This window comes from Nelumbo nucifera, chromosome 5 (genome assembly GCF_055504915.1).
Source record: "Nelumbo nucifera cultivar China Antique chromosome 5, China Antique-T2T, whole genome shotgun sequence".
Classification (NCBI taxonomy): domain Eukaryota; kingdom Viridiplantae; phylum Streptophyta; class Magnoliopsida; order Proteales; family Nelumbonaceae; genus Nelumbo; species Nelumbo nucifera.
Window position 1 is genome coordinate 17,205,210 of NC_142653.1, and position 22,275 is coordinate 17,227,484.

Genomic DNA, 22,275 nt, shown 5'->3' on the forward strand with positions numbered 1-22,275 from the left:
GAACACATAATGGTGTTAATGCTGATAGGGCTGCAAGGGATTGGACGAAAGTTTTAGACGCAGTTGCTAAAATGCTGGGCTTAGAAGGTGATGCAGTAGTTCTGCCTTTTGATGAGAAGAAAGCCATCCTCGATACAGGTGATGAAAAACTGAGTTTCAATACAGTCCAAGTAGATGGAGGACTGATACAAATACAAAACTGGGTTCCGTTATGCAACGAAGTTGTGCTAAAGGACTGCAACTTCTGGATCAAACTCCTCATACTACCTTTTAATCTTTGGAATGAACAGACCTTAGGAGGAATCGTTAGAGCCCTAGGGGGTGTCCTTCTAGAGCTGAAGTTGAGAAGTTTGCGTGCAGCGGAGATTAGAATTGCAGGGCTGAAGCCTGAGAACTTGCCTCGTGCTCTCGAAATTCTTTCAGAGGGAGCCTGGTATAAGGTTTGGCTGGCGACGGAAGTTGAGGCATCTCTTTGGGAGAGACGACCAGAGGTAGGGGATGATGGTGTGGCAGTTGGCTGGAGCACACATGGCACCCAAGGATTAGAGAAGCAACCTGCTACGCGTGATAGAGTAAACGGAGAAAATGAACAGTCACAGGGTTTTTCCACCTCTCCAAGCCTTCCTTTAAAATCAATTAATTCAATTTTTTTTTAATTAAATTCAAGAGTTTTAGGTGGCCATTCCTATGCTGATGTGGCCAAAAGAGTTTGCAACTCGGTGCGTCTTAACAGGGTCACCACTTCTGAACCGGATGTTAGAATGGCCGAACCAATTTTTGGTCCATTCACCACCGTTAGTGGGCCACGTGATGACTTAAAATGTTTGTAGACGGAAATGTCCGCCAATCTTCTTCCAGAAAAGAGGAGGCTGATCAGTGTGATTCTCATGGCTATCAGAAAACGCGAACAGGTGGAGGAAAGCGTCCCCTAAGCTGGAACATTCGCCCGGACTGTGGCGAGCAGATTTCCAGTGTTGATGATCGCCCAAACCCACGTTACTGTAGGGGTAAATTAGAAGAGATAGAGGAAGAAGACAAAGGATGGATAAGTTGCGCCACGGAGAGTGATGAAGAGGGGGAGTTCAGAAGACTGTGCAAGTTTCGATGGCTAGGCAGAAGAAGGTCCCCAGGCTGGACAGATCAGAGAGGAGTTAAATCTAGAGCAGATCTTTCTTGAAAATCCGATGGGCGTACAAAAGACAGATTTGGAGACTCCGGTAAACTTAAACAGTGTAGACCAAAGCTCAATTTCGAACAAGCCTTTACCAAGGTTTAGCCCCTTGCAAATAGCCATTAAGGTGTTTGATTACGCTAACCCAGATCTGAACAAGGGTACATCACAGAGAGGTGAACAACCGGGTAAAGAAAAAGGCATTTGTGTAAACCATGTGATGGGGAATATTTCCCTCCAACCCGATGAGACAGAAAGCTCCAGTTGTTCTTTACAGGGTTTGAAAACCATCCACCCTCCTCTGCCCCTTTCCTACAACCCTCAGTTGAAACTAGGTAAATCTGACAACTCTGTCAATTCAGTTTTTGTTACCGATGAGTATTCTGTGTCCATTATTCTAGATTCCTTTTCAAGGCCCATGGACGGGAAGCCACAATGAGATTACAAGGGGAGGAGGGGGAGACAGTAGTGGGAATGCATGGTACGGATAAAAGGATATGGGGGATAATTGAGAGGATAATGGGTGAAGTGGAGAGGAATGAACTGCAAAAGGAGGGTATAAATGGGACAAAAAGAGTGCCTAGTGGAGTGAAAGGGAAAAGGAATGAGGAGAACTTGGAAAGCTAGACAAAAAAGGAGATTTGTAGGGAAGATTCAGTGACAGAATTTGTGAGAAAGCTGGGGTGTAAACTGAAAAACCCAAATGATTTAAAAGCATTTCTACAAAAAAAATGAGGATGGAAAGGTCAAGAAAAGAAAATTGAGCAAGGTTGAGAGATTAAAAAGAGATATTGAGGGGGATAAGAAGTTTGGGGCCAGAGGGGACAGAAGGAAAGGGCTCAAATAGATTTTGGTGGTGATAGGGCAGATTCTTGCAAAATTATAGTGAGAATCCTAAGTTGGAATGTGAGGGGGCTAGGTAGTGCTAGAAAGAGAACAACAATCAAAGATATGATTAAGAAGTTCAATCTGGATGTAGTATTACTTCAAGAATCCAAAAGAATGGATTTTGATTGTAAATGGGCAAGAAGTCTGGAGAGCTAAGGGGATTAAGTGGGTGGCTGCTCCGTCGTGGGGATCCTTAGGTTGTATTGTAACCTTGTGGAAAGAAGACGTGCTTATAAGATTGGAGGAGTTGATAGGTGATCATTCTGTTTCTTTGAAGTTCAAGCAGGTGGAAGATGGTTTCAAATGGGTACTAACAAATGTTTATGGCCCCAATGACTATAGGCAGAGAAAGAAACTATGGGAAGAGTTGAGTGATATTAGGGGCCTTTGGGAATGACCGTGGTGTTTAGGAGGAGATTTTAATGTAGTGAGATTCATAGAAGAAACCAACAACCCTAGACAGAGAGTGACAACAAGTATGAGGAGCTTCAATCAGTTTGTGGATACGCTTGAGCTCAAAGAACTTCAAATGCTTAACAATACCTTATCTGCTCCAACCTCCAATCAAGCCCAATTTGATCTAAGCTGAACAGGTTTCTCTTTTCAACAGATTGGGGGGAACATTGGGGTAACTTAACATCTAGGGTGCTTCCAATGCTTACCTCAGGCCACTGGCCTATTGAAATGTATAAGGAGGAATTGAGAGGCAATGGTCCTGCCCCGTTTAGGTTTGAAAACATGTGGTTGATCCACCTAGGATTCATTGAGAAAGTCAAGGAATGGTGGCAGCATTATAATCCACCAATACAGTGGGAATGAATGAGGTTTCATAAAAAACTTCAGTTCTTAAAATCCCAAATAAAGGAGTGGAACAGGTTAGAATTTGGGAGAGTAGAGAAAATGAAACAAGTGTTGGTAGAGCAGATAGAAGAGTTGGATATGAAGGAAGAAAGGGGTCTTGTTGGAGAAGAAGATAGAGAAAGGAGATGGAGATTAAGGAAGCGATTGGAGGATCTGTTGATTAAGGAAGGGGATAAAAACATCGGGTTCTTTCACTCAGTGGCAAATGGTAGAAAAAAGAAGAATTTCACTTCAAAATTGGAAGTTGAAGGAACAGTCATTTCCCACCCGATAGAAATAGCAGAAGCCTTCGTTAGCCACTTCAAATCTATTTTTAGAAGACGTTTAAATGAAAGGATTTGGTTGGAGGGTTTGGATTGGCCGATTCTAAGTCCAAAAAAAAAAAAAAAAGAGAATGGTTAGAAAGGAGATTTGAATTGGAGGAGATAAAGGAATCAGCATTTTCAATGGATAGAACAAAAGCTTCAGGTCCGAACGGATTCACAATGGCTTTTTATCAAGATTGTTGAAGTATTATAGAGAAAGATATTGGGTCAGTTTTTTAAGAGTTTCACAGAAGGGGAATAATCAACCCGGGCTTGAACTCCACTTTCATTGCTCTGGTTCCTAAGAAGAAAGAGGCATCACAACCAAGAGACTTTAAACCTATTAATTTGGTGAACAATTTGTACAAGATAATCACAAAAGTGTTGTCTCTATGATTAAAGAAGGTTCTTCCTTCCATAATTGCACCTAACCAATGTGCTTTTGTGATGGAAAGACAAATTATTGATCAAATCTTGATTGCTAATGAGAGTCTGGAGAGCTTTAAGAGGTCTAAGAAAAAGAGAGTGGTGTGTAAATTGGATTTAGAGAAGGCTTATGACATTGTTGATTGGTCTTTTTTGTTGGAGGTGTTGAAAAGTTTTGGCTTTGGAGACAGTTAGTGTAAGTGGATTTGGGGTTGTATTAGAATCTGCCACTACTCTATCTTGCTGAATGGAACTGTGGTGGATTTCTTCCCCGCCTCGAGAGGAATAAGACAAGGTAATCCACTATCCCCTTTCCTCTTCACTTTGATTGCTAATGTTATTGTGAGATTGATTCAGAGAGCGGATTCAAGGAATTTAATAAAAGGATGGAGAGTAGGAAGGGAGGAGATACCTCTTACTCATCTGGAACCTAAAATTGGCAATACAACTCTTTGAGCGGGTATCTAATCTCAAGATGAATTTGGATAAGAGTAGTTTGGCGGGTGTGAATTTGGAGGAGAGGGAGCTTAGAGAGTACGCAGATGTGTTAAGGTGTGCAATCTCGGATTGGCCGATGGCTTACCTAGGCCTTCCCTTGGGGGATAACCCTAAAAAGGTTAGCTTTTGGAACCCGATAGTAGAGAGATTTGGGAAAAGGCTTGCTTCTTTAAGGAAAATTTATTTTTCCATGAGGGGGAGAATCACTTTGATTAGATCAACCCTAGCTAATCTTCCTATGTATTTCCTATCAGTGTTTAAGATCCCCACAAAGGTCTCTAACACTTTGGAAAAGCTTATGAGGGATTTCTTGTGGAAGCCTGGAGAGGAGAAGCAGGACCATATGGTGAGTTGGGAGGTGGTTACTAGAGGTAAAAATCTAGGAGATCTAGGGATTGAGAATGTTAGGAAGAGGAACAGGGCTTTGTTAGGGAAATTGTTATGGAGATTTCCGTTGGAAAGAGACAAGTTGTGGACAAAGATTGTGACTAGCATACATGGGTTGGAAAACAATGGTTGGGAACCTGGAATCTTGGCAAGGACTACAGCCGCCTTTCCTTAGTCAGCCATACACAATTTGCTTCTAGTTTTTTTCCCTTGTATCAGGTATGGTCTTAACTCCGAAAATAAAATAAAATTTTGAGAACAACTTTGGGTCGGGGATTCACCTCTGGTGGACCAATTTCCCTCTTTGCTCTTTCTGATTTGAAAAATGAACTCATTTCTTCCTTATTAAGCCCCTCAAACTCTCCTTCAGGGTGGGTGGAACTTAGGTCTGGAAAGGGCAATTAGGGATGCAGACTTGGACCACCTTTTGTCTTTGTTAGCAATCCTTGAAAATGTGTTCTTGGATCCAATAAGGAGGACACCAGATTTTGGGTTCCCTCCTCTTCAGGTGTTTTCTCTTGTGCCTCATTTTTTGAGACTTTAACTCAGCCTTCTGATCCCATTGTATTGTCTTTCCCGGTTAAAGAAATTTGGAGTAAACTCATTCCTCCTCGGGTTGGTAGTTTTTGCTAGGAAATTTTTCTGAAAAGAATTAACACAAATAACCTACTTCAGAAGAAGAGACCCAACTCTTCTTTACTTCTTAATAGATGCAGTATCTGTAAAGCTGATGGGAAAATTGATTACCACCTTATGGTTACTTGTTCGGTTGCTAAATTAGTTTGGGAGTGGGTCTTTTCCCTTTTTGGGTGTGTTTGGATACTCCCTAGGAGTGTCCAAAGCTTGTTCTCTCCCTCCTTTTTCAGATGACCAAAGAAGAAATGGAAGACTATGTGGAGAAGCATCAGGACTGCAATGTATTGGACTCTATGGGAAGAAAGAAACTTATGAATATTTTCAGATAAGGAAAGAACCATTAGAAACTTATTAGATCTAATTATGTTAAGGGTGGCACATGATTTGGTGAGAAATTGGAAGGAGATAGCTTCCTCTGCCCTTTATAAGAGGAGTTGTAGTCCTTTGTGGTCTCCTCCTCCTTTTGGGTTCATAAAACTAAATTTTGATGGCAGTTGTTTAAGGAACCCAGGGCCTTCTGGGATTGGGGGAGTATTTAGGAATGAGGTGGAGGCTATTATCGCTATGTTTTCAAGCCCAATTGGAGGAGACTCTCTTAGGGTTGAAATCCTCGCAGCCCTAAAAGGCATCCAAAGAGCAAGGGAGCTGATTATCAGATGTTTGGTCCTTGAAGGTGACTCGGAGGTGGTGATTAGGTGGCTAAAAGGGGGAAACGACGGCTTATGGAGTTATAACAATGAGAATAAATTTAAATGGCTTTATAGGGATATGTTGGTTCATTACAAGTGGGTGAAGAGGACTACTAATTCCTTTAATGATGAGTTAGCAAAGCAAGGGGTGTGAATAAGGGATTCGATTTTTTTGGCTATTTTTTGATTTTTTCCTTGTACTCTTTGATGGGGAATTAAGTCTTTTTACCTCCCCTTTGTGCCTAAGCTTAACATAGTTTCACATCTTTAATAAAGTTTCTTGTTATTGATAAAAAAAAATATATGGGTTTGATTAAATATTAATTGTATTTAACTATTTATTAATTAATATGGATATTTTAAATAAGAGAGTGGATATAGATTGGGGGAGAGATTTCAGGAATTTATTGGGAAGTGGGGTAACATAATACATTCATAATGACTTGGAGGAGATATCTTAGGAGAGAGATTTAGGAATATTTTTAGGTAGTTGGGTTGGATTGAGAATGATGACATGGCTTAAAGGGAGTGGTGGGAAGGGGAGAGGAGAGAGAGTCAAGGATTATACACATTGGGGCAATGGAGCAAGGAGAAGCATGCTGATGTGGACTATCTTGATATATATACATGAACCATCTTGATACATATAGATAGATATACTCTAACACAAAACATGAAAACATGTACCTAGATTCGTTCCTAGATGCTATTACTCTTGAAAATCATACTCAGACAGAAATGGATTTACCAATAGCATGTTTTCCAGCTCTCCTCCCTCAGAAGTTGGAAAGCATAAACAAACTCCATTTTTTGTAAATTCAACGGGGGCTAGAAAGACAATACGCAAGGAACACTGGCCAATAAAATTATCAGCTGAGCCATCCCTTATTTCAAAGGCCCCATTCGCTTTTCAATTACTTGCTCGGGTGCATTTACCAATGTTATTTTATTTCCCAAGTAAACAAGGAAATGATCATTTTAGCCATAAAAATCTATTATTGAAAGGGACATTTTTGTCTCATTCAAGTGTTGCCAACTTTTCCCCTAGGTGGGAAAGTAAAATTCTTTACCCACCTAGAATATGGGTATCAGAAAAATGAAGTTTCCATAGTCCTCACATAAATCTGAAAAAATAACATGGATTTCTTGGTCAATGGGAACCAAAATCCCATTGATCAACTTTGCCCCTCTCAAGATCCAAAAAAAGAATGCCTCCTAAAATCTAAAAACCATATGACTTTAGTCTAGAGCAGAAAGAAGGCTTCAAAGGCAAGGGATTTTTTATCTCAGAAAGCACAATTGTTGAAACCTGAAACCACCAAAGAATGGCAGAAAGAATTCTGAGAGTATCAACAGAATCATTCCAGCAATCATCTTTATTCCATACCTTGTACCTAACAACACAGTACAAACATTACTATTCTTACAAAACTAACTATTCTTACAAAACTACCCTGTATAATGTCAACAGCAGGCTGAGATCTAAGCCTCAGCAGTCAGCTGGCAACTACCTGTGAGACCTAAAGTCGGTTTAACATCTTTTGTTACCTCAGACGCTTTCTCATACGAACTGAGATAATAAAGTACATTGACTGCAAACATGACCTTTCGCATCTGAAAAGAGCACAGAAACGCCAAGTGCATATATCATTGGCAGATACTTGTTTGTTCTTCTCCAGTAAACCAAATTTCTGTTTCTGCAATCAGCACATCTGCTAAAGAACTTGTGTAGGCAGTGAGGCTTACAAACACATTCTGACGAAGATGATTAACAGCTCACCTCCATTACAGCAGGCAGCTATTTAAAGAAATAATAATACCAAAAAAATCACCAGACATCCCTTAGATACCGTCCATCCATCTGAAGTTTCTTCACTGTAGCTTCAGCCTTGGATGAATCCATACTTCCCTGAAATGGAATCCAAGTTTACATGGGTAATGTAGATCAATCTTGTTTGTTCTTTTATAGGGGTTGATTATAAGATAAGAATAAGGCATAAACCAACCCTAGTGAGTGGATATAACTGCCAATATGAAAAAGTTCATAAACATCAAAGCCTATCCAGACTGGAACTGGATTTCTTCATCAGCACAAACAGAGTTGAACATGTAGAATCCAAAAGCTAATAAATAATGGGGTTTGCTAGGGTCAGGAGATACAGGACAGCAAGTTGTGGTCTGGGCTTCATAACATACCACATAGCAGATATTCAGAAGATCAGGACCCATCATTGGATGAACCCCAACTAAGAAGGGCCCAAAACAAAAGGTCAGCATGATCAGATATCTTCCTTTCAGAGTCCTGGTCATCCTGATATAGGACAGATGACAAATTATAGGTCCTGCGTCCCCAATCTAAGCAGGTTATTTATGCAACAAGAAATGGAAAAACAATCGATTAAATCAATGGCAGTAAAAGGTGAATATGTCATGCATCTAGAAATATTCCAGTTCAGGTTCGGCATGTTCCATGTTGCAGATGTTAGATCATCCTTTCTGAAAAGACAAAAGAGAAGTTGTACTCTTGGTACAGAATTAGCCTTCAAGGAACCAACAAGATGGAAATTTTAAACATGATATGGGCAGAAAATTTTCGATGAGAACAAGTAGTCACTTAAACCATGTTCTAACTTCTAAGCGGTCCCCGTGGCTTTTAAATCAGTCAAGTCTCAAAATGGCTGGGGGCAAAAGTTGTAGATGCTACATGCTAGTTTAAACATGGTTTGGACCACAAAATTTCAATGAGAACAAGTAGCAGCTTAATCATGATCCAAGCATTCCCACTGCATTTACATCAGGTAAGTCCCAATTAGATCGGGAAAGGGGTGGAAATAAAAAAGAAAAAGCAGTTACAAATGTTGGATCATCTTTTCATAAAAGCCTAAAGAAGAACTTTTTCGAAGTTTTTTTTTTCAATGAGAACAGTTAGCCTAAAGAAGAGTAGTTACAAATGCTGGCCAAACAAGAATACTCTTTCCAGAAACGCTATTCCATCAAATAGCACCAACTTATATGCATTTGGAATTATTTTCATGTATATGTGTCTGTCCCACTAGAAAGGGCAAGATAGTAACCATGAGAATAGTACTTCATACCTGCTCTTGAACAATGGTATGCAAAGTCCGGTGGACATCTCTAGCCATTCCCTTTGCATCTCCACATACATAGAGATATCCATTCTTGGATATTATATTCCATATGTCTGCTGCCTGCAAGCAGAGCATGCATTATACAATTGGTAGAGCAGCCAAAGAGCACTGCAAGCTATTATATATTTACCATCAACTTACTTTGTCCATCATCTTATGTTGAACATATTGCTTATTTGGCCCTTCACGTGAAAAGGCAACAATCAACTCAGACAACACTCCTTGTTCCACAAAGCTATTAAGTTCATCCTCATAAATAAAATCCTACAAACAAAGAGAATATTATGGCCAGAAAAAGGGATAAAAGAGAGAGACTATAAAACTAGATTTCATATAAAATAATGACTGATGAACAATTACCATTCTGCGGTTCCTACATCCGAAAAAGAGGAGAGCAGGACCAAGTTGGACACCATTTTCTTTCAGGGCTAGTCTTTCCTGAAAAGTAACTATGTGGATTATATATGCTGTTCTCATGAAATAACAAGAAAACTAGATAAACCAGATAACTCCTTCCTGACCTGTAAAAATCCTCTGAAAGGTGCTAAGCCAGTACCAGGTCCCACCATGATAAATGGTACTGAAGGGTCAGCCGGTAACTTAAAATTTGATGGTCTAACAAAAATAGGAGCCCAGCTACAATCATGACTTTTCTCTAAAGGAACTGCAGACTGTTATATTCAATACAAGTGTATAAGAAACTTTTTTTGATAGCTTGGTGTACCATAAACTTCCTTTTTAAAATAACTACTATGCAGGGCCTTACAAGAACTTCTGCAAAAATAACTATTACATTCAATATAAAAAGAAGAAAGATAATTCCGTAGCATGTAAATGGTCAACTCCTACCTTCATCCATGTTGAACACACTCCCTTATGAATCCTCCCAGTGGGGCTTGGACCATAAACCACAGCACATGTCACATGAATTCTAGAAGGTGCCAATCTACGCAAAATACAGAAGACAACAAACTTCACTGAAAAAAATCCCCACATAATGATAAAAGTGCTTCGGGTTATTACATTTAGGAAAAGCAAATCACCTTGGAGAGGATGAAATTGAATAGTATCGTGGTTGTAAACGAGGGGATATTGCGGCAAAAAATACACCCAGGGGAGGTTTTGCTGATGGGAATTCAGCCATTACTTCCAGTAGACTCCTCTGACTCCCAACAACCCACTGTGAATACTCATCCTGAATATAAGAACATAAAGGAAATTAAATAAACAATGCAAAGGCACACAGAAATGCACTAAGCAATGAAAACAAGTAAACAAGCATAACAAATTATTTGGACTACAAGAAACAAAAAAATGAAGTAAATTTTGAACCTTCCCCTCAGGTGATGCTAAAAATCTTAGTTTTTCTGATTCACTGGGTTCAGATGCATGAGCAGCCAAAGCAACCAGACTGGCCTGAAAGTTCAATGTATAGAACCAAATAGTTTAATATTCAAGAATAGCAACTAAAAATTCAAGAATAATGTGAACAGTGAAGATAAAAGAAAAAAATACAAGGATCAGGACTTGATAAACAACCTTTCTAGGAGGATTCAAGAGATCAGCATAGCGTGCTAGTGCATTGCGCAAGGTACATGGCCCAGGGAAGGGAGGAGGCAATGAGCTTGGCAGTGAAGTGCCATCTTCTCTGTCGGTGTGAATTGAAAACAGTAAATCCAAGGGTTGAGCCAATAAGTTCCCTGCTTCTTCAATGGTTTCATCACAATTCTCAGCATAAACACCAACATGGTCTCCAGTTTCATATCTAATAAGAGCAACAAAACCGAATTTCAAATTAGAGTGTTCTAATCTGAAGTTTGGAAAAAAAAAATGTAGTTTAACTGAACCAATGGTGATGAACCAAATGAATGGCAACTGAAGACACAGGACAAAGAAAATGGAAATACAGATGAACAAACTAGATTTTGCTAACAAAAAATGACATCTCAGAGCTCATTTGAAGTTTTAAACTCCATGGTTTTATTATAAATAATATAAAATGTAGTAGACAAAAAGCTCTATGCCTCGTAATAATCCTTGTTTTCTTCACATATTTGCTTAGTAAAAGTACTTTTTCACTTGTTGTCAAAGGGAAGATACAATTAGTACTACAAAATTGCCATAATAATGACTAATCAATCTGAACTTCAAAGGGAATGGAAAAATTAGGAATGAACTCACGTAAGACAAGTGCCTGATATGTCAAACTCCAGATGTATGCAAGAGCGGTCAGAGTCCGGTTTGTGAAGCTCTCTTTGAACATATGCGTTGGCTCTTTATGTGTCCAAAGAAAATGATTTCAGTCAATTATAAAAGATGAACATTTTTCAGGGGTTGGGGTGGGGAAATACAACATGCATGTGTTCAGAAGTACCTGCAAGGATGATGAATATCAAAGATAGCATTCCCATTTGCCATGCTCAAGTATTTGTCCTCCCAGGCTGTAACAGTGGGATCATGAATAACAACCCGATATTCAGGAATAGTTGCAGTATATGGAGTAGATACTGTATTAGCATCATCCTCATTACGGAGTAATTGATCCAATTCTGGCCACAACAACTCTCGCCTGGAATAAAAACTATATGATTAATGCCAATAATCTATAATGATGTTATCAATGATGCTCCCATCTAGGGCTCACAATATTCTCCAGGATTATGTTACAATTTGCTACAACTATAAGGCATACCATGCAGTAAAATCATCCTCAATGCACTGATCATCATCACCAAGACCAACTGGAAGAAGACGCTTTGCACCTACCAAATGATCCACATGAATAGAACTTTTTGCCAAGTTATTCAAAAAGATGTATCCATGAACAGCCAGAAAACATACAGGACTTTAGCAAATAATTACAGGTATGTTACATCATACTATGTTCTTAAAGCATGTAACCTCAATAATAGTCATTTAAGATTTCGCAGCAGAAACAATAGACAACTTCAGGAATGTTAACACTTGACATCTGGCAGATCAGCTCAAGTTTTCACAAAATTTTGCCCAGAGTTTATTTTTGGAAAATCACGTTGACTATATTTTTCATTGGAGAAGCTGCACATCACAAACAGAAACTAACAACTACTCACTCTTCGCACTACAAACAGGCTCATATCAGGGCCAAACCCTAGGTAAGTTTGTGTTTTTAGAGCCGGCTATATTTTTTGGTTTATGATTGTCTCTTTAAAGTTGCTTTCTCTCCTCTCTCATTTTTTAATAATAGTGATAAACAATTGCTTTGGTATGTGGGATAAGTACCAAGCATTGAAGTGTTTGTAGGTATCCCATCAAGTCAATTTCCAAAAAACATTCACACGGATATAGCAATTAACAATATTTAGTTACATAAATAATTTAACAATACATTTTAAATCAGAAAATTGAAGCATAGACTCCTTATTACACATGCCTTTTCATGTGATATCTTGTTGAATGCTAACTGTCAAAGTCATTGTTATGGGCACACCATCCGGCAGCGCACTGCGGAGAAGTCATAGGCAGCAGCACGCACGGCAGGCCGCACAGCAGCAGGCACCGCCTGGCAGCGCCACACAGCAACACGCACCAATAGCGCGCAACACGCACCGCCAGGCAGCAGTGCGCACCGCACGCACCGCGCACCCACCCGGCACCGCACAGCAGCGGCACCATGGCGCGCAGCACGCACTGCCAGGCAGCAGCGGCACCATGGCGCGCAGCACGCACCGCCAGGCAGCAGCGGCACCATGAGCCGCGCGCACGCACCGCGCAGCAGCGGCACCATGAGCCACGCGCATGCACCCGGCAGCAGCAGCAGAGCAGGGCCCACACGACAGCTCATAGGGGTGGGACCACCCTTATCTGGACACGTCAAGCCAGCTTGCCGCCAACCTACCTTATCCTTATCTTATCCCTTATCCCTTTCTAATCTTATCTTTATCTTTATCTTAAGTAAGAGTGAGTTACCATTAGGAGTTTGAGTTCAAATTGGAGTTTGAGTTTAATTAGGAATTCCCTTCTGTAATCTCCTATTTAAGGAGCTACGAATTGAAATAAAGGATTGAGTTTTTCCAGCCAAGAAAATAGTGAGGAGAGTTCGGGTGGTCTCTTGGACAAATCACCCCAAGGGAGAGTTCGGGTGGTCTCTTGGACAAATCACCCATTCAGTCCCGCAATAGGGTCTGCATGCAAGGGAAGACGCAAGGGAAGGCAGGGCATTCGCACCGTGGACCGACCCGTGACGAGATCCTACGCGCGGGACCATAACAGTCATTGCTTAATTCAACTTGGAGCATCATTGAGATGGTATAAGTGTTGAGCAAAGCACCAAGTGTTGGCAATGTGGCAGTCTCGTAAAAAGGATAAAATGGTTTATTTGCACTATATACCAATTTTATGGTAAAAGGTAAATTCATCAAGAATAAAATCTTATAACTTGACAAATGAGGAGACCAATTCCTCAAGTTTGGTGCAGACCAATTCCTCCTAGGGTTGGTAGTTTTTGTTGGAAAACCTATCTGGAAAGATTCAACACTGGTGATCTGCTCCAAAAGAAGAGACCCAATACTTGCTTGTCACTTCATTGGTGTGTTCTTTGCAAAGCGGATGGAGAGACTGGTTTTCACTTACTGGTGTCTTGCCAATTTGCAAAGTCAATTTGGGAGTGGGCTTTTTCTCTCTTTGGGTGTACCTGGAACCCTCCACCAGACTTGCAGAGTCTTTTCTCCCCTTCTTTTTTTACGTGGCATATGAAAAGGGGAAGGACTATGTGGAAAGGACTGAGGGCTGCAGTATGCTGGTCATTATAGGAAGAAAGAAATTCTAGGATCTTCTCATAAATTGAGAGAGGAGTTGAAGAATTGAGGGCTATAATCCATATAAGGGTTGTACAGTGGCTGAAATCTTTAGAGCTATTCACAGATTACACAGTGGATGAAATGTTGAGGAAGTGGGGTGAGATTGCAAACTGTACACAAACCAAATCAATAATGAGTGTGTCTTGGACCCCCCCCCCACCTGCTGGTTTCTTAAAATTAAACTTTGATGGGAGTAGTAGGGGGAAACCTAGACAATCAGAGATTGGGGTGTTTTTAGGGATGAAAATGGGATCATTTCTGCCCTGTTCTCAGGCCCAATTGGAGTGGGTGACTCCCTTAGAGCTGAGAAATTGGCAGCTATGGAAGGGGTCTAGAAAGCGAAGGAGATGGGTATCAAAACACTCATAACTGAAGGGAACCCGAAGGTGGTGATAGGGTGGCTGAATAAAGACAACAGTGGTTTATGGAACTACAACAATGAGAGGAGGAAATTTAAGTGGTTGGTGCGGGAGATGGAAGTCAAGATGAGTTGGATTAAAAGATCAACTAATTCTATAGCTGATGGATTAGCTAAACAAGGGGTAGAAAGGGAATCAATGTTTTGGGCCAAGTTGTAATTTAATTGTTCCTTCCTTTCCTTTTCTTTTCTTTTCTTGAGAGCTTAAGTTGTATTTGGAAGATAAAGAGTGTTTGTCTTCCTTGTAATTATTCTTATGTTGTTCTAGGTCTGCGGAGGGTTGTAAGGGACTCAGAGCTCCACAGTATTTTGAGCTTCCTTGACCTTCTTGATAATGTTTTTTTAGACCCCTCTAAGGTGAACTCTAGAATTTGGACCCCTACCCCCAGGAGCACTTTTTTTTGTGCTTCCTTCTTCAAAGTCTTATGCCGATCCACCAGTCCTGCAACCTCCCCTTTCCCGGTTAATGAGGTTTGGTGTAGACCAATTCCTCCTAGGGTTGGTAGTTTTTGTTGGAAAGCCTATCTAGAAAGATTCAACACTGGTGATTTGCTCCAAAAGAAGAGACCCAATACGTGCTTGTCACCTCATTGGTGTGCTCTGTGCAAAGCGGATGGGGAGACTGGTTTTCACTTACTGGTGTCTTGCCAATTTGCAAAGTCAATTTGGGAATGGGCTTTTTCTCTCTTTGGGCGTAGGTGGAACCCTCCATCAGATTTGCAGAGCCTATTCTCCCCTTCTTTTTTCAGGTGGCGCATGAAAAGGGGAAGGACTATGTGGAGAGGACTGAGGGCTGCAGTATGCTGGTCATTATGGGAAGAAAGAAATCTTAGAATCTTCTCAGAAGATGAGAGAGGGGCTACAGAATTGAGGGTTGTGATCCATATAAGGGTTGTACAATGGCTGAAATCTTTAGAGTTATTCACAGACTACACAGTGGATGACATGTTGAGGAAGTGGGGTGAGATTGCAAACTGCACACAGACCAAATCAGTAGTGAGGGTGTCCTGGACCCCCCACCTGTTGGTTTTCTAAAATTAAACTTTGATGGGAGTCGTAGGGGGAATCCTAGACAATTAGGGATTGGGGGTGTTTTTAGGGATGAGAACAAAACCATTTCTGCCATGTTCTCAGGTACAATTGGAGTGGGGGATATCCTTAGAGCTAAGATCTTGGCAATATGGAAGGAGTCCAGAAAGCTAAGGAGATGAATGTCAGAAAACTCATAATTGAAGGGGACTCGGAGGTGGTGATAGGGTGGCTGATGAAAGACAACTGTGGATTATGGAACTACAGTAATGAGAGGAGGAAATTCAAGTGGCTGGTGTGGGAAATGAAAGTTAGGATGAGTTTGGTTAGAAGAACAGCTAACTCTATAGCTGATGGATTAGCTAAACAGGGGATAGAAAGGGATGCAATGTTCTTGGGCCTTGTAACTAAACTGTTTCTTCTTTTCTTTTTCTTTCATTTGAGGATTTAAGTTGTATTTGGAAGATAAGAGTGTTTGTCTTCCTTGTTGTAATTATTCTTATGCTATTTTAATGAATTTGCTGAATCTATTATTGATAAAAAAAAAATTATTCTTATGTTGTTTCAAGGAAACTGTTTAGTAAGCTAGAAAAGTAAGGGTGAATGGAAGAGAATCGGGAGTTTGATTTTGAGAATCATGAATCTCTGAAGGATTTAATTTAGGTGCGGAGGTGGCTCTAGATAAATTAAGGGCTGCAGGCTGCTGGAGCACTTGGTTCCGTTGAGAAGGGTGTTAGCATGGGGGAAGAAGTTAAGATATTTGAGAAAAATGTAGATCGAAATTTGGAGAGGATTATTGCTGGCTCAAATGAGCTGTTGTGGTTGTTGGCTTGGGAGTGTTTTTTTACTTTCTTCTCTTGGGTCACTTCCTGTTGTCTTTCTTGACATTCTCTTTTTCCTGTTTATAAAATTCTTAGTTTACTTACGAAAAAATTTGTCGAAAGACAAGGTGTGACCAATACAATCAAGCAAAAAAAACAACAGAAACATTACACTTTCCAACACTTTACAAAACATGTATTATAGTTTAACTATATAGTGCATACAAACGCATTTCTTAATTGTGATTGCAATTTGCAAAACCCCAATCACCAACCATTATCCCAAAGGTCTAATGCTATCCTACAGCGCAATTCCATTCATCAATGCTCAAACTAATGGTAGTTGCCCTCTGCTTTCATACCAAACATCCAAAAAAGGAACCCGCATGCTAAAATACTAGGGATTGGGTTACCACTATGACCATTATGTATATCTGGAGAACATTATGAAACCATAAAAAAAAAAGCATGTCAACATCAACAGCTCATGAAATACATGATCTGTAAAAGTAATTGCAAAAACACAGATTCTGTACATAGCTAATTTGCAATATCAATTAGAAAAATCTAGCTAATTGTCCAGTAATCAAAGATTATGCAATCAAAGCACTAGATTGCAGAGCCAATAACAATTTATCATGGCAAGGCTACTTAATGCCACTGCTCCAACCATTTCAGCTAGTCTCATGTCCAAGTCCACTATAAAAGAAATGTGAAACTTGTATCCATAGTGGAAAACATTAGTTGCTTTGTATCATCCTTGAGGGCATGAAGATTGACAACATGGACTGAAAGTGCAATGTCACAAAATTCTTAATCAATGTATCACCAATGTGCAATATTTGCATCGGGACCAGCATCTCTTACAGACCAAACAATCAAGGGGACCAATATGAAAAACTTCAAGTGACATCGACTTGTCTTAAAATAAGAGAACCAGATCGCATTATATGGGTCTATTCCATTGACTTTGCATATCCAGTAGTTAAATTTATCTCCCTCCATAAAAACTATTCTTAACCTTAAACCAAGGGTTGCCCAGGAAGAAATTAAAAATTTGCTGTATTCCGCCTAATTTATGTGGACAAAAGCAGTTAGTAAACACTCAAGTACATGTTGCAATTGCTTTTATTTCTTCAAGAAACAAAAGCATGACAGCCAATCTTCAAGAAAATAGAAATCCCAATTTTCAACACTGGTTGTACAATACAATCAAGAATGAATCTGTCTGGATGTTATCCATGCTCATGATAGGGAGCTTCTACTACTGCATATTGATGGATAACTTGATAGTGCATATTGGTGTAATGGCTGCAAGTTCCAAATATCTTTTGCAGTGGACATGAACATGAGACCAGCTGAAATGGTAGGACCAAATGCAACAAGCAGCCAATGTCATGATAACTAGTTATTAGCACTGCAATCTGGTGCTTTGATGGCATAACCTCAACCTCTAGACCATGGGTTAGAAACTGAACAACCAACATAATCTCACCATTAACTCCAATAAGATATCTTTTTTTAGTTGTATATTTCCAATAAAGACTTGAGCCATTTGCATTCAAAAAGGCAACCAAATCCAGAACAGCTTAGCATTAGCCACCATTAAACTTCTGGAAACCTATTATCCAATACACTGCACAAAAGGAATCTAACAAAATGGTTTGGGTTTGAACTACACCTACACCTAAAGACCTTTGGATTTTTATAGGTCCTAAAGGCTTTGGGTTTGATAACAAATTATCAGTGACTTGTTTTTCCCTTTTCTTTTTTGTCTTTAGTTTTTATGGTAATCATGCCTTTAGTTAAATCAAGACTGCATACGACAACAGACAGCACCAGAGTAGATACACAATACACGCACACTACACACATACAAATCATATAACCAAACAAAGATACAAGGTAACCCATTCATATGGTTCTTTGAAGCCACATGGAATGTAATCGTTCCATTTTGTTTTTCTATTCATAACATTAAAACACACAAGTTCATCATCTATAAATGGGTCATCACCAAAATATTAAATGGACACTGACATTGCCTCACAGAATTCTGAAATGACCTCAATTACATATATCTCTATATTTTTATGCAAAGGTTGGCCATTTTAAACCAGATAAATCTTTACAAGCCAAGGCTCAGTCCATAAGAGAACTGTTTCAAAGTAGCACATAAAGTTCTCTGACATCTATCAAAAAATCTTATAACTTTTTTCCTTCCAAATACTCCAACAGGCCATAAAAGATACCATATTCCAAAATTTTTACCCCTATTATCTACCGATACTTATAGCCAAACTGAGATAACATCCTGGACAGAACATGGAACTAAAAAAAGAGGCAACAAAAATACTCCCACAAGATAGATGTCCCCTTACTCTTATTTAATCCCCTTTTAAGGCTAGTAAGAAGGTAATTTATTGATATAAGTAAATATAAGTAGACACAAAATAAGCAAGTTGACAGACCCACTCTATCAGCAAAGATTTCTTAAATAGTATGTCATGCTTTACAATGTCAATCTCAAAGATTTCTCTGATCAGTGGTGGTCCATCATTTTTTGAGTTTTCTTTCTTTTGGTTTTTTAGAGCTCTCTCTGTACATGATCTGTGCATATTAAAGGCACACTTCTTTTGTATATGATTGAGGGCTTCTCGCTCTCTTTTCATTAATACAATACTTTCCTATTATCTATCAAAAGAAAAATCTCACACAATGTCGGTCAAATGATTTTTATATTGATCCTTCGCATCTCTTTGAACTCATTCAAATCAGCACCCAATCCATGAATTTTCTCTTAAAATATCTTTCTAATCCCCCCCATATTCCAAAAATGGGAACGATTCTCCATAACATCTTTCCTTCTTATTTCTTAACATTTGATCATTAAAAGTATACTAATAGTGGTGAAGGTAACAGATGCAATCTATTTTGAAGAATGGTAGGAAAAGGCTCCGTACATCCTTGGGCAGCTGACAAATTAATAGATATATCATACAGGGAAAAAAACTAAAGAAGCCAGTCATTTTTAGTAACAATTATGGAGAAGACTCACTAAAATCACGTTTTAAATTTCTGATCATATAATAAAGTAATGCAATTCAAAGAAGCATATAAGATGGACACATACCTTGCCCACTGAGCTGTTCATCCACTACTTTGGCAACCTGTTTTGGAATTTGTGCCACTTAAATTATACCTAAAGACAGAACCTTTAAATTCAACAAAGTAGATATTTACCTTATTGAAATGCTCATATTGTCGATTACCCAGACCAAAAACACCATATGTCAGGTGCTGAAGCCAGGCACCACTTTCTTCTCCCTGAAAAGAAAGATATATCCGTCCTCATCATCAGTAAGTCTTAAACCTTAACACTATTTGGCTTGACGCTTTTTCTATCTAAGATTTCTTGAGAATCACCTCAGTAAACCACTTATAAAATCTTGCTGCATTGTCAGTTGGCTCTCCATCACCATAGCTACAATTTTAGATCAGATTATCTGAATAAACAACAGCTTCTTGGGAAAACTCATAATTAATTCAAAGGGTTCGTATAGTTTGCTACTAAGAGTAAGGAATATAATTTACGTAGCTACAATGAAAAAGGCCAAAGTCTCTTTCTTCAGTTTCTCCCCATATTGATCATCATCAGCTGCATAATCATCCTACACACAAGTTCATGACTTCATAGTCATGGTATAGGCATCCCAATATAAAGCCTAAAAGAAGCAATGTCCAATTCAAAACCATATTTTATTTCCTTTATACATACCAGGTCAACAACTTTGACGACTGCTTTATCGTACCTAGCCCTAATTTCTTCTGCCAAAGCCTGTCACAAAAAGGAGTCTCAAATCCAGTTAGAATACTAAATAGACCACAAATATCTTCCAAAAAATCGCCTCTCCAATTCAAACTGCCAAGAGTAGCTATTACAAATTTAACAATTAAGTAAAAAAAATACTATTTCTTTGGACCTAAATGGTCCAAATAAGAACAAATGGATAGGAGATGTAAACTAATACAATAAGTACAATAGTTTCTTTTTTGCAATATGAAAATGTGCGATAAACCGGAAGCCTACGAAAAGAACTGAAACTAGAAGTACGAAAAAAAAAAAGATTGGATATTTAATCCAAATATCCCACTTTCTAGCATTTATAACAAAAAAGTGAAACCAAAATAGACAGATAGAGCTCATTTTCATTCCAAATTTCTAGCATTTACTAGCCAAACTTCAGCAATGATATTGTTAGAAGCCAAAACCACTATAAAATGCAATTACTTCAACTTGAACAGAAAAATCACAAGTTCCGCCAATAAAAAGGTGAAAAGTATTGAAGAAAAGAAAAGAGCATGAAGTTCTTTGAAATTTCCTAATTCCACGGGACTACCTTCGCAAATCCCTCGGCAGTGCCTGTCTGGGTACCGAAGAAGATCGTGACTTTAGTCTTCCCCGGATCGACTTCGACTTCGTCTTCTTCCTCAAGCGACGACGGCTTCAGGACCACGACGGGCTTCGCGGGTTTCTCGGGAGCAGAAGATCTTTTCCATATAAAGAAAACAAGACCAACAAGCACTGCGACCGAGGTAGTGAATATCAGAATAAACGAATCAGACACCGATTCCGATCCGAGCGAAATCCCCAAAATCGACTGGAGCGAGTTCGTTTTGAAGATCGAATTAGAATTCATGGTAGCACGAATGTAGAGACTAGAGAAAGTACTGGATAGACCAAATCTCGAAATAATCGAAAAGTATAACGGAAGAATTATAAGAACAAATGCTTCTCTCTAACCTTCTCTAACCCTATAAATGAAAAGAGAAGTAGGAGAAGAGTCGAGATTCGAGACAAGAGCAGACTGCTATAGTAATCGAGACGTATCTTCCTCCTCCTCCTCCTCCTCTCTCTCTCTCTCTGACCAGGGAGATCTTTGACCCAGTTAGAGTTGAGCATTTATTGCGAGACGAGAAGCCAACTTTCTCCGTTGGACTTGTTTGCCCTTGACTCCCCAAACAGTCCCATTCTATATCCCTGAACTTTTGGGAATTGGGTTGAAATCCTGGAATCTAGGGAGGACCTCCCAGGCTCCCACCACCATAAATCCAGCTTTTCCAATTTCCACACATGCATTTTTTCCCTAGTGTTTGGTTGCACGTCTGAAACTTTCCCGAGCTGACTTGGACCGGCTGATCGGTTCCACGTGTTATAGCGACTGGCGTGTTTATTTATAATTGGTACGTCAAAACAAAAGTTGCCAATTTGATCACCCATTCTGGTATTGACTTTCGCTATTTCTTCTTTTTTAAAAGCAAAAGAAAAGCCCCAAATCGGAAGGGCCCATTCTTCCACCTGTCTGGTTCACCTCATAATTAATCGGAATCATAGTTAGTTAGAAACTTAGAATGTATTTTCATTTCCAAGAGAGAGGGGGAGGAAATGGCAAGTGGCCATTTCCTAAAATGGGAGAATATCATTTCACCAAAAAATTCGAAATGAAATTCCGATTCCGACCAATCAAATGGCTAAATTTCAATTCCCCCTTTGTTTCTGCAAAATCAAACGGATCCTAAAATTTCTTTTATTCTGCAAATAATTAAAAAATTAAATATTTTATATATTATTTAAATAACTAAATATTTTAAATAGTTAAAATAAGAAAATTATATAATAAATTAAAAAAAATAACTTAAAAGTATAAAAATAATTACAACATAATATTCAAATTAATAAAAATTTAATATTTTATAAAACTAATAACAAAATTATATAATAATATTATAAATTATAATTCTATAGATTATTAAATTCAATAAATAATTAGCATATTAAAATTTAAAATTTAATGACAAGACATGCTTATACGTTGAGATTTACAATAATTTATAATATGAGATTAATATATTTAACTAATTTTTTATTTTTTCATTTTTCACTTTAGTAATTATTTATTTTTAATTTTTCACATATGTGAAGAAAGAGAGAATGAGAGACTACATATGAGACATATGATAGTAAGGCACCTTTCACCTCCCCCACACTTCTCGGTCTTATCTCAGTTTGGAAGGAATACAAATACAAATTTGAAGAGTGCAAAACTTTATATTTTATATTATTTTATATACATTTACATTATATATCTATGTTAACGG

The 22,275-nt window shown here is 38.8% G+C and overlaps 1 protein-coding gene across 2 annotated transcripts; it reads right to left on the reverse strand.

Moving 5' to 3' along the window:
• Positions 1-7,210: 7,210 nt before the first annotated feature.
• LOC104595501 (NADPH--cytochrome P450 reductase-like) lies at positions 7,211-21,053 on the reverse strand. Of its 2 annotated transcripts, none has more exons than XM_010256253.3 (18): positions 20,517-21,053; positions 19,895-19,954; positions 19,711-19,787; positions 19,543-19,600; positions 19,360-19,443; positions 19,250-19,286; positions 11,703-11,772; positions 11,385-11,579; positions 11,192-11,284; positions 10,550-10,775; positions 10,343-10,426; positions 10,054-10,205; positions 9,860-9,956; positions 9,532-9,681; positions 9,371-9,448; positions 9,152-9,274; positions 8,957-9,070; positions 7,211-7,770 (listed from the first exon to the last, which is right to left on the reverse strand). In XM_010256253.3, the coding sequence occupies exons 1-18, from the start codon at positions 20,814-20,816 to the stop codon at positions 7,690-7,692; spliced, it is 2,079 nt and encodes a 692-aa protein (XP_010254555.1). In that variant the 5' UTR covers positions 20,817-21,053; the 3' UTR covers positions 7,211-7,689. The 2 variants fall into 2 exon arrangements, with proteins under 2 accessions (XP_010254555.1, XP_088743481.1); XM_088887355.1 differs by having other exon boundaries at positions 8,957-9,066; positions 9,148-9,274.
• Between the last annotated feature and the right edge of the window lie 1,222 nt (positions 21,054-22,275).

Excerpts from the sequence above, each read along its gene's own strand:
- LOC104595501 (XM_010256253.3), bottom strand. The coding sequence starts at position 20,816 with ATGAATTCTAATTCGATCTTCAAAACGAACTCGCTCCAGTCGATTTTG. Across the intron at positions 19,788-19,894 it reads TCGTCAAAGTTGTTGACCTG|GATGATTATGCAGCTGATGA; the intron begins GTATGTATAAAG and ends ACTTGTGTGTAG. Across the intron at positions 9,071-9,151 it reads AACATAAGATGATGGACAAA|GCAGCAGACATATGGAATAT; the intron begins GTAAGTTGATGG and ends CTCTGCTTGCAG.